The sequence below is a fragment of the Anguilla anguilla genome, chromosome 5 (genome assembly GCF_013347855.1).
Source record: "Anguilla anguilla isolate fAngAng1 chromosome 5, fAngAng1.pri, whole genome shotgun sequence".
NCBI classification, from domain to species: Eukaryota; Metazoa; Chordata; class Actinopteri; order Anguilliformes; family Anguillidae; genus Anguilla; species Anguilla anguilla.
The window spans coordinates 41511019-41527798 of record NC_049205.1 but is presented as its reverse complement, the minus strand read 5'-3'; the positions used below and the strand labels follow the sequence as shown (position 1 = coordinate 41527798).

The 16780-nt window shown below is 39.6% G+C and overlaps 1 protein-coding gene across 2 annotated transcripts in view; it reads right to left on the bottom strand.

Annotated features, from left to right (window-relative positions):
* Nucleotides 1-16780, bottom strand: part of LOC118226823 (metallophosphoesterase MPPED2) — a 51966-nt gene that overhangs the window by 28896 nt on the left and 6290 nt on the right. For both annotated transcript variants that reach the window (XM_035416748.1, XM_035416749.1), the window contains exons 3-4: nt 11863-12044; nt 4659-4884 (exon numbers count right to left, since the gene is read on the bottom strand). In XM_035416748.1, the coding sequence (XP_035272639.1) occupies nt 4659-4884; nt 11863-12044 (408 nt within the window). The remainder of the gene's footprint in view (nt 1-4658; nt 4885-11862; nt 12045-16780) is intronic.

Genomic DNA, 16780 nt, shown 5'->3' with positions numbered 1-16780 from the left:
AAGTAATCTGAAACTACTCAAAATGTGCTTTCATATAGGCTACAGGCTGCAGGTCTGCTAGCTCTGTAATGCTTTGCTCAAAATTTTGCTACAGCAATATATCGTGACCTACCTCCCCAATAATCCAGAAAACAGATTGTTTTTAACAGTTTATTTCCATGAAATATGCATGCTTCTATTAGCCTACCAACAATGTGCTGTTTTACGTGTAAATTTTTAGGTATGAAAACTACCTGCAGTGCAGCACAACGGTCTACTAATGCAGTTTGTTTTCAAACCTTGGTCCTGAGGACCCACTGTGTATGGTAGTTTTTGTTACATCTTGACCAATTTATGTCGTTGATACATGTGTTTATGTTCAAAATTTTATCCTTTCTTATTCCCACACCATGCAGGATTGGCCCTCTTTTTTTTTTACTGAGCTCTTCATTTTTCATAAGTTTCATTTCAGTGACCAGGTGTCCACACTTTCATTCAATTAGGACCCCACTGATTTATCTGACTATCTATAATTTAATCAATTAAAAATCGCAATCACTTTCTAAAGGAATCATTTTAGGGGCATTATTGCCAGCAGAAATTTAATTTGAACTGCATAACTTAAATCTGTATTGCAATAATATTCACTTGTAATGGTTAGACCAAATTATTGTTCTAAACATTAAATTTGAATTGCGTAACTTTAATTTGTATTCCACTACTTACCATGTAATAGACAAAAACACATTGCACGATCACATGGAAGCTGCAGGACCTTGCTGCTGAATGGCTGTCCTATTAACACCTAGGCCTAATAGATATCAGTGGTGATGTTTTTTCACGGAAGCATTTCATGTGCCCTCTGAGATTTGTACATTTACTACCAGCATAATTAAAGAAGAAAAGGTAAAAAGGAAATACATCACATGGTGGTGATGATTGCTATTGCACTCAAAAAATAATATATAATATAGATAATTATATATTGATAATTACTTTTGCGGTATATCGCCCAGCCCTCCCATATCATTTGCCATACATCACATTACAGAAAATAGAGGCATTAGATGATCTGACTGATTAAAAGTCCCTGTCATGCAAATATGGTACATTTATACTTCAGTGTGCACTCATAATGAGTGACATAGTGTGACCTTAAGAGGAAAAAACATCATTCAATAGAAATTAAGTGTCAAAATAAAAACAATTAACAGCTCTTGACAATTCAGCAGCAGTAATTATGGTAGCGATGAAAACTAGCATACATAATTGGTGCCCAAGTTTGAAAGCCTAGCATGCTGATAAATCACTGTGAGCAGCATCTCATTTTACAAATGTTTGCTCTGTTTGCACAAAACCTGGCAGTAGAAAATAGGGGGCACTCGATAAACCACCAAAGCCACAGCTCTGTTGCTTTGTGTGCTAAAAATATCTGGAAAAACAGGACCATGCACATACTGTGCCAAACGCACTGGTTGCCCGTGCGTAACTTTCAGTCCATTAGGGCCAAGCGGAGAACCGCGGGTTTTAGTCCTGGATCGATGTGCGAGTGGCCGTCGTGCCGCTGTGGGCGGGGCCACCCACGGCGTGGTCACGTAAGCGAAGCCTCGCGTTCGACACCCTGGCCAGGCCAGACTGAGAAAAGAAAACCGCCCCTCCCGTTTTCCCAGGCCAACGGTGTGTCACAACAGCCATTTAGCAGCTTTCAAAAGCGAAGGGTTCCAGGGGGTTTCCTTCCCGTTAGGAGTAAAAGGGCCTCTTGGATATTGCTTGCTTCCCGTTTCCACATCTGTTGGCTGCCCTTCTTACAGTTTCCACACATGTGAGTCTGCTTGGCTGGGCTAGAGGAAAGCTATTCCACAACCCTTTGCCCTACTACAAGGGATACTAATAATAGCAGTGAAAATAACAACAGAGCAATCATCAACATCTATATTTAAGCTGATTCTGTCATGGGATTGGACACTATGATACACGTAAGCAGCTGCTATTCCGTAGGGTGAATCTGCCACATTTTCTCATTTCTTACACTTTTTTGTAGAAATGCTATAATGGCAAGTCTCTCTACCTGCTGGCCCTTTACTTTAATTGACTACCTATCATTGTTTCCACCTAACTATACTTCCAGCTTGCTGAGGTCCATGTGCTGTTTCTGCGGAACTCTGCTGGTTTTCCGTTCCCTGGCTGTTATCTGAATATGCAGCCTGGGCCGTGGTGGGGATTTTTCGGATGGCCACATCTTTCTGCTCCTTCATCATGCCTGTCGGCATTCCTAGCGTTAACATAACTCAGCTCTCAGGTGCTGACACAATATGGACAAATAACGAGTACTGCACATAGTCCACTTCTCACAGTTTTTGGCTACCCCCACGCCTGTCTGCAACTCGTTACTTGCAGGCAGTGGTGTAACTTCTAGACCTACTGCAACAGTGCTCTGGTTCACAGTGATCAGTGATCAGCCTTTCAAATAGCCTCAAGTTATTCTGAGCTGTTACGGACACTAACATGGATGCTAACATTCTCAGTATCATTGACTGTGAGGGCACACAGTGATTAGAGCTTTAAAATCTAACATTCTCAGATACTGCCACAGACGTTCCTATTATAAGGACAGTGTGAGTTAATTTGAAGAAGTTGGAATTCAGCATATATGGTCTGTCTCGTCCACAGTGCTGATATTTTTGCATGTTGCCCACAGCTGAAAAAAAAAAAATCTATCACCAAAACCAGTAAATTACTTCACATTACTATGCAGTAACTCACACACCTCTGATTAATACTGATATACAATGTTCTCATTATACAGAGTTGATACCCACTGTTTTTGCTTAAGCTTCACCCAGATACATCCTTTAACCAAGTTCTAAGAAAACACAGGCCACACTCATTAATATACAGAATATTACAGAGTCGACCCTGAAGCTTATGAATACCATGCCCTTCACTCCAAGAATGCTCTCTCTGACTGAATCCTCATCCAGTTTTATTGTGATACTTTTAACACTGGAAAGACACTACACTGGTCTTCTCAATCAAGTTTTTACAGTAGGATATAACCTCCGGCTCACTAACTAGTCTGACCTCTACAACATATCCTCTCCCAGGTCTTTTTCCAATGCAATCGATTCCAAAGCAAACAAAAATCCATTCAAAAATAGCAGTACATGAGTCATAGTTCCCCGCTGTGGGTCAGCGTACTCATGAGATCTTCTCCTCTACTTCTCCACCTGCTACTCATTGATTCTGTTCACATGAATAAAGTAACCTATAAATCCTGTCTTCTTGATCACATTCCAGTTTCTTTAGTCAAGGGTTGTACTGCTGTGCTTCTGTTCTTCGTTGTCAAGATCTCTAACGAGTAAGCTAAAACCCTAAAGAAAAGCATGTACTAAGTCTGTATGACAATATAGGTCTTAATTCATTTCTAACATGTAGCTACACTGCAAATAACTAAGCATGGACAAAAATGTATTACCAAGCTAGCCAGTCAGATAGTAGTAACACTATGACACTAGCTAATTAGCCTGTTAATCTTAGCTGCCAATCAAGATACAAAACTAGGTTTCAAAACAAAACTTTCATAATAAAAGATGAACTGCTCAAAAAATAACTTGCATTATTTGTGTGTGTATGTGTAGCCTATATATAGGCTATATATATATATATATATATATATACTGTATATATTTCATAGTCCTTCCCACCTTACACCAGAGACTCCATAATCACTCACAGTCTCATTTCACTCCTCTCTTACCCAACGTAAATCCCATGTTTTTAAACTGGTTAATTTTGTGATTTTTGTTGTTTTTTACCTGACATTTTCTTCCTTTTTTACATTTTTATCTGTATTTTCAAGGTATTAATGCACTTTAATACCTGAAAGACATTTACTGAGAACATGGGAAGCATGACCAAATAGTCATTTGATAGGACATTTTCCTCCTGCCTACAACTGCTTACCCAGAATAGACATATAACACCTGCACCCACATATCATGCGGCCAAAATGTCCCCAGAGGCAGACTGTTACCATGAGTCAAACAATGAGCTTGTCATTTACCAGATGGAAATAAAACACCAAGTATATGGTGAACAGTACCACCACCCATTTTTTCAATGCTGTTGATTCTCTCACTTAAGTACCAACACAAAAGAAGTGTTTCTATGCAACGGACATATGCAAAGACCCTGACCTCTATGCAAAATAATTGCAATGCGCTCTGTATTGAGTTTTGAAAAATGAATATAAGCAATTTTGCTTCCCCAGTTCTCACACAATATCATCTTATTGTAATGGTCCTTATAACCAATAAGAAAATGTGCTGTCACTCTTTAAAAACATAATTTGTAACTGAACATCAAGGAACTGCAGACTGTATATGGAATTCCACCTGAGTGCAAATGTAAATTTAATTTATCCTCTAGGCTTCAAAATTGGACCTCAGGCTCACAGGTTTTCAGGTGCACAGAAAATGGCACAACAGTAAATAAAGAAAAGGCTGTGCACCTTGAGTCATTTGCAAGTCCAACATCATTGCATTACATAACACACTCGAGGCAGGTCGATGTGTGACAAAATGGAGACAGAATGGACCAACACATAAAATTATAAAAACCAAAAAAAGGATTTCAGCTGCTCTCCATCAGTAGAGTGAATAACGATATTCAGCGCTTACCAAGGTGCCCCGTATATTCGGAATCCTTTGACTGTCACGTCGGAGTCCTGCAGGTACACACAGTTCGTAAGGAGCGACTGAACATTGTCAAAGTCCTCTGGTTTCAACTTGGACACAGAGGGAAAGCGGTAGTAATCCTGCTTGACCAGCTCAGCCATGAAGTCTTTGTCAAACGTCAGTTCATGGTTCCCTGCGATAACGACTTTGAATTCATAAGGTAGACCACCTGCGGAGAAGAGAGGAAAAGAAGTTACACAGAAAAATGTTAAAAAGTGGTGAGATGGTGAATTTAGAACTGAATAATCAGGCAGTGAAACACGTGAACTTTAGTCCCATACAGTTTTCTGTAATACAATAGCCAATAATGTGCTCATAATTTTAGAGAAGGGCATGTGAATGATGGGGGGGGAAAGAAGAAAAAAAAAAAACTTTTCTGGAAGCTGTATTCAACCATTTTACAATATTCATTGAGGCTTCATTACCAAATGAATATTTTAAAGTAGTTTTCCAAGACACTTTAGGACACTTTAGGTCATCCTTTATGTTCTTTCTGAATTCAGCAAAATTCATTGTACAGAATCATGCAATCTTTAATTATCAGTACCCTTGTTGGTATTTAGTAATACTGACAGAGAATGTAAACTGTGTTAAAGTCGGTGCTTCATGATTATGTAACCTTGGTTATTGCTCTGGTACCAGTACTCTTGAATCCTTTGACAGATTATTTTGCATATTTCTGCCACTCAATTTGATAATTGAGCTACATATGCAAGATGACACTACAGAAACTATGCATGACATTTCAGAAACTATGACAAAAAGCACATTTCAGGTGAATTCGTTGTTAATGTTGTTTGGATTAGAATGCACGATTCCCCACAATATATATGCGTAGGAACATGTACATAACACAGCCTCTGCTTTATTTTGAAGATATGTGAGATTGATGATGTCATACTGCGAGAATTTAGTCTTGAATCCTATGATAACACACACACACACACACACACACATATATATATATATCTTTTTTTTTTACTTCAGTCACTGGAAATTAAAGAAGACAATATGACAGCAGCGCTTTGGGGTGTTTTGTTTAAGGCAGTGGCAACCACTGAAAATCAGGACTAGTTGCCAACAATTTTACAATAAAAATATTCATGATTTAACAGCCAAAAACAACAGCTGACTCATTAGTTCCACGTAGCTCAATAATATGCACCTTCTGTTCCAAGACACTAGAGCTAAAGACTACATTTTATAGCACACCACGGTCTTGACAGCAGTGGGGTTGGAACAGAACAGTGGGAGGGCTATCTTTGAAAATTCACCATTCCTTCAACCTTTCATCTCCATTTCCACTGGGACGCAAATTCCCATTACAGAAGCATTACTCCAGAGCAGCCCAAACTCCATCACAGATGACAGCTCAACAGCAGCAGGGGGTGATGGGTGAGCGCACGGACTCATCTTCTCACCACCGTGGGGTGGGAGGAGCACGGTGCACTGCCCTGGTCAGCTGTGCTCTGCTCCGGCGATGTGGCTGAGATATGCCACAGCGGCTGAACGCAGACCAATCTTGGACATCTCGCTCTTTACATATCTCAGAGATTTTCCACGTCTTTTCAATAAATTGGTGGTGAGACACAAAAAGAACCGAGTCTCTTGCAATGAAAAGGATTAAAATCACAGGTGAAGGCCCTGCTTGACCTCTACGGGATTCTGCGATACTTTTTTTTTCTCTTCCCCAAAGAGCAATAACTGCTGAAGTCGACCTAAATACTCAAGAACATCCATTACAGTCATCAGTCCGGCATTTTTCAATTTCTTGTTTGACCTTTCCCTTTTCTCTCAGAAAGAGGTCTTTTGTCCTACTCACCTCATATATCACCAAGGTAGGATAGGTCTTTATATAAAACAGAATGAATACCCAGTCCCCATTTCACTTTCTCGCACTTTATAGTACAATGGCATTTCAAACGGAAGACATAGCCTATAATACAAAATATAATATATAGTGCAAAATATCATAATACGTCAGGCTTCAGAAGCCAAATAGCCTTGATTCTTTATTGCTATTGTTTTTTTATCATAGTTAATGCATGCCTTTGCAATTTTAAGACATTGTAGACTTAAGACATTTATCATCAATGCTCATAAGAATGTTTTAAGGTGAATGCCATTTAGGAAAATGATTAGAAAATAATGAATCTGACACAAAAACAATGATTACTATGGAAAGTTCATGTCAAAGAATAGCCTTTGTTGACCTTTCAAAAGGTCTGTTGTGGTTATTATATTTGTTGTACCTCAAATGATGACAAGCACAAAGCAGGACTTTCCTCCTCTAGATTTTAAAGAAGAGAGTACTGAAGTGCATCATCCCCTCCTCAACTAATCTAATAAGTAGAATCCATCTCTCAATTTCAAAATCCTCTGGCCTTCCATAAGTACATCATATATCCATTTACATGGGACTATTCTAATGTGCTAAACCAAATCATGAGTATAATTGGCTTAAGATACACTGTGAATGCAGCAGTGAATGATTGCAAAAGTAATTACAGTTGGTCAACTCTATTTCCTAGACTGTAGAGAGAATTTTCTGAGCCATCAAAATTTCCTTTCAAAGGGCATACTGCAGATACAGATCCTCTCCTTATCATTTCTGTAAACATTAAGTATAAGAGTCTGTCTAATGTTACTGTACTTATTTTCTTATTTTACAATACAATATTCTTATTTTAACCATCTGTAACAACAAGAAAATGAATAAGCTACTTACTACAATATGGTACTGGAGATTAATTCAATAATTCAAGTAGCTGTTGAAATATACGCTACAATCCAGTAATGCAGGCTAATATACATTGTAACTTTCTGTGGTATTTCCCAATCAAATGTGGGTGTCTTCTTAATAAATGACTTAAACATCATCAGTATTCAATAGTAGTCAATAATGCTACATTAAACATTTAAAACCACACTACATACTGAACCGTTAATAAAGTATAAATGCATTGCACCTACATTACATCATGCCAATAAGACTAGCATTAAACTATTAGCTACTCATTCTGTTCTTAACACACTGGCAAAATAAGTTAAGTCAATTGTCATTGGATGATATTACAGCAAAAGCAATCTTACAATTTTATCCTTACATCATGTTATGTATGGTGTGCGGCCTGTTCCGTCAACAAAACTGCAAGGGGAATAAAAGCTGAACTCTTTGAAAAGAGCATTCCAGAGTTTCCTACAAATTGCCAACTAGCATAAGAAGCATGCGGCACACAACCAGTGCTGCCCGGCTGTTGAAGCATTTCAACACAACAAAAGAAAAGTACAAACAGGATGCCCTCAAAAGAAGTCCAATTATAATGTGTGGTACCAGAAGGGTTACAAAAGTGTTACTCATTCGGCTGGCTCCTGACAAAGCATTGTTCCACTATTTTAGACTTCTAAAGAGCAAAAGAATAAAAAAGAACATTATGATTTAAAATATTATTATTATTATTATTTATTGGCGGTATGAATAGACAAAAGACAAACAGAGAACCAGAGCAGTGCCATTAACGGTTTTGAAAATGTCACCAGAATGAGCTTTGTAAAACTATTAGACTAATCGACACAACCCCCCACAGATTTAACTAAATGCCCCCCAATTTTCTTGCATCATTTACCTTTCAAAGCCAGTCATTAAAAGAGAAGGATTGTGTTCACAAGTGTGGGAATTCTTCATCTGCTTGTAAAGAGATGCACCCTCCTTGATTTCTTTAAAATTATGAGGTGAGTATCTTACATGTCTCAACGCTAAATATAATTGAGATCCACTGACCAGCAATTTAGAGGAACTATTCTCTTATTTGGAGTCATACCTGAAGCACAATGCTTCAGCCCCACTCAAAGGGCCCACCAGCTGCTTAGTCTTGAATGGAGTGTGGCACAGTGGGTAAGGAACTGGACTTGTAACCGAAAGGTCGTAGGTTCAATTCCCGGGTAAGGACACTGCCGTTGTACCCTTGAGCAAGGTACTTAACCTGCATTGCTTCAGTATATATCCAGCTGTATAAATGGATACGATGTAAAATGCTATGTAAAAGTTGTGTAAGTCGGTCTGGATAAGAGCGTCTGCTAAATGCCTGTAATGTAATGTAATGTAATGAATATGGTTTGATACTCCACCTGGAGCACAAAACGCCAGAGAATCACATACATTTCAATCAATCTTTTTTTCCAATTCCTTTCAACGTTTTTTTTTCCCCCCACTTAATTCTGGAAACAGCAATGCAAGCAAACCCGTCTCGTCACCAACCTACAGATCCCAACTGCTTTGACTCCTCTCACTCCTGGAGGCCTGACGTTCACTGATGGAGACACGGGAAAAATTAAGACCTCAATGGTGAATTTGTACATACTTTCATACGAGCACTGCTGACTTTTGTACATAATTTTAGAAATGGTATGATAGCCAGTCTGAAATTATATAATTACAAAGAATGACATTTAGCCAAGAAATTTCAGAAATCTTCCACATTGGCTCTCATTGATTTGTACAGTAAATACGACTAAAGCTCCCTTCGTCGTATAACCAAGCAGACGGAGCTCCGGGATCTGAAGCATGTCCGACTGTCTGGACAAATCGCTAGTTCATTAAATTGAATGCGCACTGCTTTTGCTTGTTTTAAAAATTCTCTACACAAGAAATGCATTTTTCCTCTTGTGACAGCACACCAGACTGCTCCACATGGCGGCGTTCGGTTTCCACACAATCATTGTTGCACTGACAAAAGTTGCGCAGTTGATCTGAATATGTTTTGAACACACCCCGAAGTCAATTTCCTGGTTCTGCATGAAGAGTGCAGCCATACGCTGTTCAAGTATGGCTGCATTGCTCCGTAATCAGACTCAAGGTAAGTGTACTGCATGACAACAGTGAGGCTTTACAATTGCCTGCCCCGAAGGCCAATTACGAGAGCAAGGCTGCCAGAGTATGTTTATTGTCCTGCCAGGTGCCACAGCCGTAATCCCCGCAGAGGGTCCTCCGGCTGCTACACTTCACACTGCATCTGTAACTGCAGGGTGTGTATTCATTACTCCTTTATCAACCACACACCCCCCTACTACCGCACACACACACACACACACAAACAGGCCAACATCTCTGAGGAGCTTGCTATAATTAATATGGCTGCAGTCCACTTACAAAATGCTGTACCAGCACTTAAATCCTTTTTAAGAATTTCGGTTAAGAAATCACAAGACGCCTTTCCCTTCGACTAATCAAAGCGCCCGCTCAATTGGGTCTGGTGCATGTTACCACAGAAATGAAGTGGGGGGGGGGAAGAACAGGAGGAGGACATGTCCTTATCCTCAACCCATTGCCACAAATAACCATAAAAGTATCAGTGTTAGAATCGTATGCATTCACTAATGACAGTGGAAAGCACATCAATTCTTTCTAAACAGCTAAATTAGCTACATGTGCTCGGGTTGAGGCTTTAATCTTCGTAAAACTGCAAAACCATTACAAGGGAGATGGTCCATCTTCCTGACAAGCCCAGAGTCTTCATGTTCCCGAAGGAGGAATACAGAGGACACCCCAAAGCAGTTGTGATGCAAGATGGTGTGCGCGCCCCACAATTTATATTAATGAAAGGTGCCTGGGTGCTTTTTGCACACTGGAAGTAGGCGTTACTAAATCAAAAAAAGATCTGTCTGCGATATTGCCATGGAGACTGGAATCATTCGAGACAGACTAACACAGAAAGTAACGGGGAAAACATTCTTGGTACTGTGCTTTAAAATGGTTTCAGGCAAAGCAGCAGATGAAGATTTTGCACGTCAATAAATTCTTGGCTCAAGAATTCCATTGCCACACGGCGTCAAATTGAATTCCACTTATTGTGGGTCCTCGCGAGCGTACAGCCTTCATTCCACATAACCTGCAGCGCTTCGGTTTACTGTTGATTTTGTAGTAACATTTTTTTTTTCATTGCAAGAATATCAAAAAACAAATAAAACTAAATAAAAACCCAAGGCTACACTGGTCATGTGACCGCAAGTCAGAACCGTATCCTCTCGTTCACAACGAAATAGTAAGAACTAATATACAATGCTAATTTCAAATGGAGTGTTGTATCGACAGTGGCAATTTTCCATGATTGCAGTATTAGAAATACCTACTGTAAAAACAGTACAGCACAGGTGGAGCAAGATCACAGAGAACCAGTTAGCCATCACCTGCTGTTGGTGATTACAGTCTTACAAGTCATATAATACTGAACTTACTCTAAAACTACGGCCTAAAATACTGCCGCTGCCAATTGCTCTTCTGAAATATAAAATACATTTTATATATTTTTTTTTTACACAATTTTGTGATTTCTATCATTTTGCTATGATACTCTTTGATAAATCGTCCAAATAAGTGATAATTCCAACACATTTTTGATGCACACAAACCAGACATTCCAGGGATGAAATGTGAAATGAGTGATAACAAAAAAAAAAAAAAAAAAGAGAGATATGTCCAGCACTTCAGTTCATTCAAGACTGTGATTCAAGCAGAGGTCACTTAGTCATCAAGAACGTTTATTTTTCTGTCATGTCTATCAGAACAAAGTTCTTGAGATGTGGTGCACCTAAGCATTTTATATTAGGTACAAGATATTAGGTAAGCTAAGCACGATATATTTCAAACCAAAATTCCTTTAATTAGCACATATATTCAAATAACTGACGCATAATCATTCATGAAAATGTAGCATTTTATTATCGCGTGTGGCATATTAAAATAATATTCGTATAGAAATGATTCCATCCTACAGGTTGTTACATCCAGGTTATTCCCATAGCCAATATGGGCTAATTAACAGAACAATGGTATTCTTGATTAACAGGAGCGTTAACAAGTTGTGTCCCTCACTTGAATACAAAAATGACAGCACCCGTTGCAAGGAAGGGCCTAAATACTAGAGTTACAGTTCCTGCTTGTCAGATATAAGACCTTCTGTGTAATCTGAACAAAACCTGTGTCTGGCATTCCTTTTATCTGGAAGAACTGGCAGCCTCCTTAACAAGCAAGCCAGGGTAACGAAAACCTTCCATTTAATGAGGAAGCCCTCAATGGAATTTTGATAAGAACGGGGGGGGGGGTTAATTGGGGTGAGCGAAAAGAACGGGAAAATAACGGAATCTTTACCTAACCAGTCGTTAAACTTCTTAACCTCGGAGGGAAGGCCCAGCTCAGTGAAGTCGCCCGTGTGGAGCAGTACGTCGCCGTACGGCATCTGGATGCCATCTGTCCGGGAGTGTGTGTCAGAGACGCAGACGAAGCGTGTGTGACCCGCCGGTTTGGGAGTGTCGTATGGGATGGGGTCCACCCTGCGGGGGGGGGAGGGAGAGAACAGAGCAGAAAAGCGGTTAGGGTCACGCTGGGACGAGCCCTCGGGGGCCAGGGCCACACGCGTGAGAGAGCCACGCGAGGCTAGGCTGGGGGCCGGGGGGCCGGGGGCCCGGGTGTTGAGAGGTGGGCCGGCTGGCTCGGCGAAGCGGCTAGACCTTGATTTAAAAACAAAGCATTAAGCGAGCTCTGCGACTTGCGCAAGGTGTTTTAATCCCAGAGCAACTGCGGGGTAAATAAACGCTTATCCCCCGCTCGCCTCCGAGATTCCGTTATTATGGAGCTCCAGACCTTCCTCAAATCTCCCCTTCGCACAGCTCCTCCTGTTAATGTTGACAGTGGCTTACACGGTTAATGAAGGGGGAGGAGCCGTTCTGAACGAGGACAGATTGGACACTCACACGACAGCAAACTATTCCTTCATCTTTCTGAAATCCACAGCACTCTCTATCTCTCATGACTTCAGATGGAAAGACAAAACATTGAAAGATTTAAAATTCCTACTGGTTAACCACTCTTGTTTTGTTATTGCTGTTTGGTTATTGTTGAAAGCCTGAATACAATCCCCCCCTTGAAGTTTTCCAAAACTCAGAGAAGCACCATATGTTTCGTATCCATTTATGATTTTTGATATTTACTTCAATGATGCAGTTTTTTGGTGTGGTAAGTCACTAGGGTTAGCCTGAATGTCAAGCGTTATTTGAATTTTATGAGATAAAGGAAGAAAAAAAAAGAAAATAATTCAGAAGGAAGCCTGTCATCATACTAAAAATATTGGTCTATTCAAGCCAGAAAACCATTTTGTTCTTGTAAGTTCTGAAAGGAGAGCTTTTCCCCGCTTCTGTCCATTTGTGAGATCTGCTTATGTCTCATCAGGACATCCTTTTATTTATTTTTCCAAAGTAGGTCTGAAGAAAAAACCCTTCCTCGTCTCAAAAGGAAAAAGATGTTGACTGTAATTGAAGCCAGCGACATGCAATTCCCTGCACTTTCCCCCCTTTCACCCATTATTTCATTACTAAAGGGGATGGCAGTTCTGTACTGCTGCCAAAAGCACGCATTACCTCCCTAATTAACGCACATGTCTGAAAACTGACAAAACCCATCAAATGATGAAAAAAAGAAAAGAAAAAAGAAACATGGCAAGCCATTCTAGATTGTAGATGTAGGCCTATTTTGCCCGCAAATCTAGAGTGCTAAAAAAAAATCTGACTCTCACAATTTGAGCCCTCAACTCAAAGAGCGACTATATGCTCAGCATTACAAATCCAGGGTTTTGTCATGCAGGAGAAAGTGTTCTCTGTTTTCACATGGGCTGCAAATTTGCAATCAGAAACATGGTCCCAAATCTATTTGGGGCTGGCAGGAATTTAATAAATTGCCTCTCAAATCAAAAAGAATGAAGAGAGATGGCAGTCGCATGTCTGGAATTGACCACCAGCGCATTCAAATGAAAGTTCTGAAAACAGAATAAACTGTGAAATTGTAGCACAGAAAGCAAATGCATGTCCAAGATTGTGTAGAGTAAATAAAGATGCAAAGATCATATGTAGACATTTAACAAGTGGGGTCTTGTCTCCTGTGCCTCATGACACCGCAGTGTTTTAGAGAACTCACACAGTTAGGGTTACAGAAGTGGCGCCGGTTCGAGACCACGAGGCACTCTTTCATAGATCAGACATGCCGTGCATTAAATGTGGGGGAACCAGACAGGAGAGTGCTCCGCCATGCCATTTAGACCTGTCTTAAATGTTTCTTTCCGTTCCCCCCCCCCACCCTTCTCTCTTTTTGATTTCAATTTAAACAGTTTTAAATTAAAACATCTGGTGGCAGGCTGGCACGCGTAAATATAGCCTTTCTCCCCCATAAAGTCAATCTTCTTGTACAAAGAAACAATGTGACCAGTATCAATTAGGACATGGCATGCGAAACCTCCTGACCACTCTAATAACACTAAATTAGTCTCAGTGAACGGAGAAAGCACGTTATTCATCCACTTCCATCCTGGCTCCAGTGACGGTTCCACGCATTAACGGCATTTCCGAACCATTTAGGAATGCATGCTCAGTATTTGGAAGCTTGTATGTCAATAATCTTCATGGGTGGTTTTATAGTCAAATGTTTGTCCTGAGTGCCTCTTTACCCAAAAATAAAAAATAATGTAAGTGAGACAACATGTCCTTGGTTGTTCTAAATCATTCAAGGCATTTCCTTCTCTTTCACTTCAACGGTTAATGGGTTTTGACAGACTGAATAAATAATTTTGGTTCAACAGAGGATTATTCAGACCCAAGGATTCACAACTTTAAAATAAAATGTAGTATAAAATGTTATCACACAGTAGAGTCAGTGAAACCGACTGAAAATTTCAATACCCTTTGTAGGCTTCTGATGAACAAAAACAAAATCTCAAGACACAAACCAGACTGCTGCCCCCTTTATTGATTGCACATGGCCATGTTATAAACATAAAGATGGCATTTCAATATCCGCTGCAGGATACTTCCTGTGATAGTATTCCCTTGGCTTTTTCCCCCTGTTAAAAACATGCATGTAAATTTGTTCATAGAACATTCGCTCTTCATGCAGAAGCCATTTTAAATGCAGTCCCTCATGTCTGCGGCCCATTTCCGCATCTACACATTGCAGGCATTTCTAGATGCGATTTCCAGACACACTAGTGCAAAACATTTCCTTCTAGAATGAGCTCAAACACTCACCTTTAAACACGGAGTTACAACAACAAGTGGGTCTGCTCAATAAATAGAAAAGAAAAATATAGCCTGATGTAGAAATACAGCTTGTCTGCATCTTCAAAAAGCTATCTGGTTAGCACTCAGTTTTCCAGCTAATTAGCCTATATTTATTTTCCACAACAGAACTGTCCCATAAGCCGACATATCTAGCTTGTGGAAGGCCTTTCTATTGCTTCATCTGATGCAATGCACTTTCTCCAAGAGCATTTTTCCAATGATATCTTTAAAGTTTTGAGGCAGGCTGTGTGACAAATGGACATCATCGTTTCATTTTTGAGCAAAGGTTTTTGAACGTGGGCTGTGCACGAGCCCACGCTAGCTGAAGACGGCCCAAGCAGTTCTCTCAACCTTTGCCTGGGTAGGTCATGCCCCAGCTCTCCACCCAAACCCGTGCCTGCAACAGTAACAGGACAGGATGTCAACCCCGTCAAAGTCGAACCGCTCGATTGTTCACAGAAAATCGGGCCACTGGTCAGGAGCAGATGAAGCCAGGTCCATCCACCCTACCACGCATAGCCACCACCAACTGCGAATGGTTTTCAGTCGATAAACCGACTAATCTACAATTGAGCGGGTGACCTTGGGTTAAACTGGAGATTGTCCGATTGCTAATCTTCTGAAGGTAACCCTGCTGTCACAGAGTTAATAAATATCTAATTGCTTGTCACAATTTTTCTTACCGGTTAGCCTTTGTGTGTATGTGTCACATGGACACAGTTGCCATATTTGTGTGACAGAGCAAAATCAAAGAAACATTTAAATCAAAAGACAAGCCTTGCTTTGCTTTCAGTATGTAATGTAACTTCCTTGTTTCCTTGAGATAAACAGTGATTTCAAATATAATTGCAGACATAATTATGCAAAGTTTCAGCATAATTAGGCAAGTTATGATACGCATTATAATATTAATAAGAACTGGCCCTTCCCTGTTATATAATAAAAGAAAGTCACAAGTGTTTGATGTAGTGGTCTCGCTTCCCTTTCTAATTTCTCCCTTTTCTAATTCCTCAAAAAAAGAGAAAAAAAATCCATACTCATATTCAACACATCACCAACAGAGATTCAATTTCAGAGGAAAGTCTAACAATCCACATGAATTTCATTACTTAATTTGGTATTATTTTAGAGAATTATATTATTTTTAGTTATTCTTTGGCAAATGAATGAAACACACGTATGGCGCACAGCAAAAATAATATAAAATGATATTCAACACAGGTATCAAATGTGTACTCCTACAGTGTCTCTCCTTTTTTTATTATTTAAAGGCGAAATATCAAAACACATTTGCTTCTATTCACCCTACTCTGGGGAGCACTAAAAAAAATCACTATCAATACAAAGACCAGAACAACAACAGCCTGACTACTGAAAGGTTTTTAATCTCTGCTGATATATAGTAGCTGTCAAACCAGCAAAAATGATATTTAAATGGACATTATCATTTAGAGAGAAAACTGCAAGAACAGTTAAAAAGGGCAAAAATTACAAGTACGCAGAAACTATGCAGAGCAGTCAAAAAATATTCTGTCCCACGTAACTTTTTCACATTTTGCCCTATTATATCTTAACCCCTTCACCAACAACATTTATGATGAAAAACATTATTTTTAAAAGTAAGACTTTTATCACTTACCAAAAAAATAAATAAATTCACCTTCAAAAAGCAGCCCCATAGCATGAAGCTGCCAAAATTGTTTGAGCAATTGTATGAGTGAAAAGATATATGATGCAAGCTCTAATTGTAACCCTCCCTTGTGAAAATGTGTACCACAAATGACAAATATCTTTGAAAGTGCTCTGCCGCACTTACTCAAAAATAAATGGCTCTGTTCATTCTTTTTATTTACTTGCAACTTCAATTGTAGGCCCAGCTAAAGGTGTGCAAAAGCAAATGAACATTTCATCCAGCTCTTTGTGCATTTAAACTTGGTGACCCATGGTACAGGGATTTCCTGTGC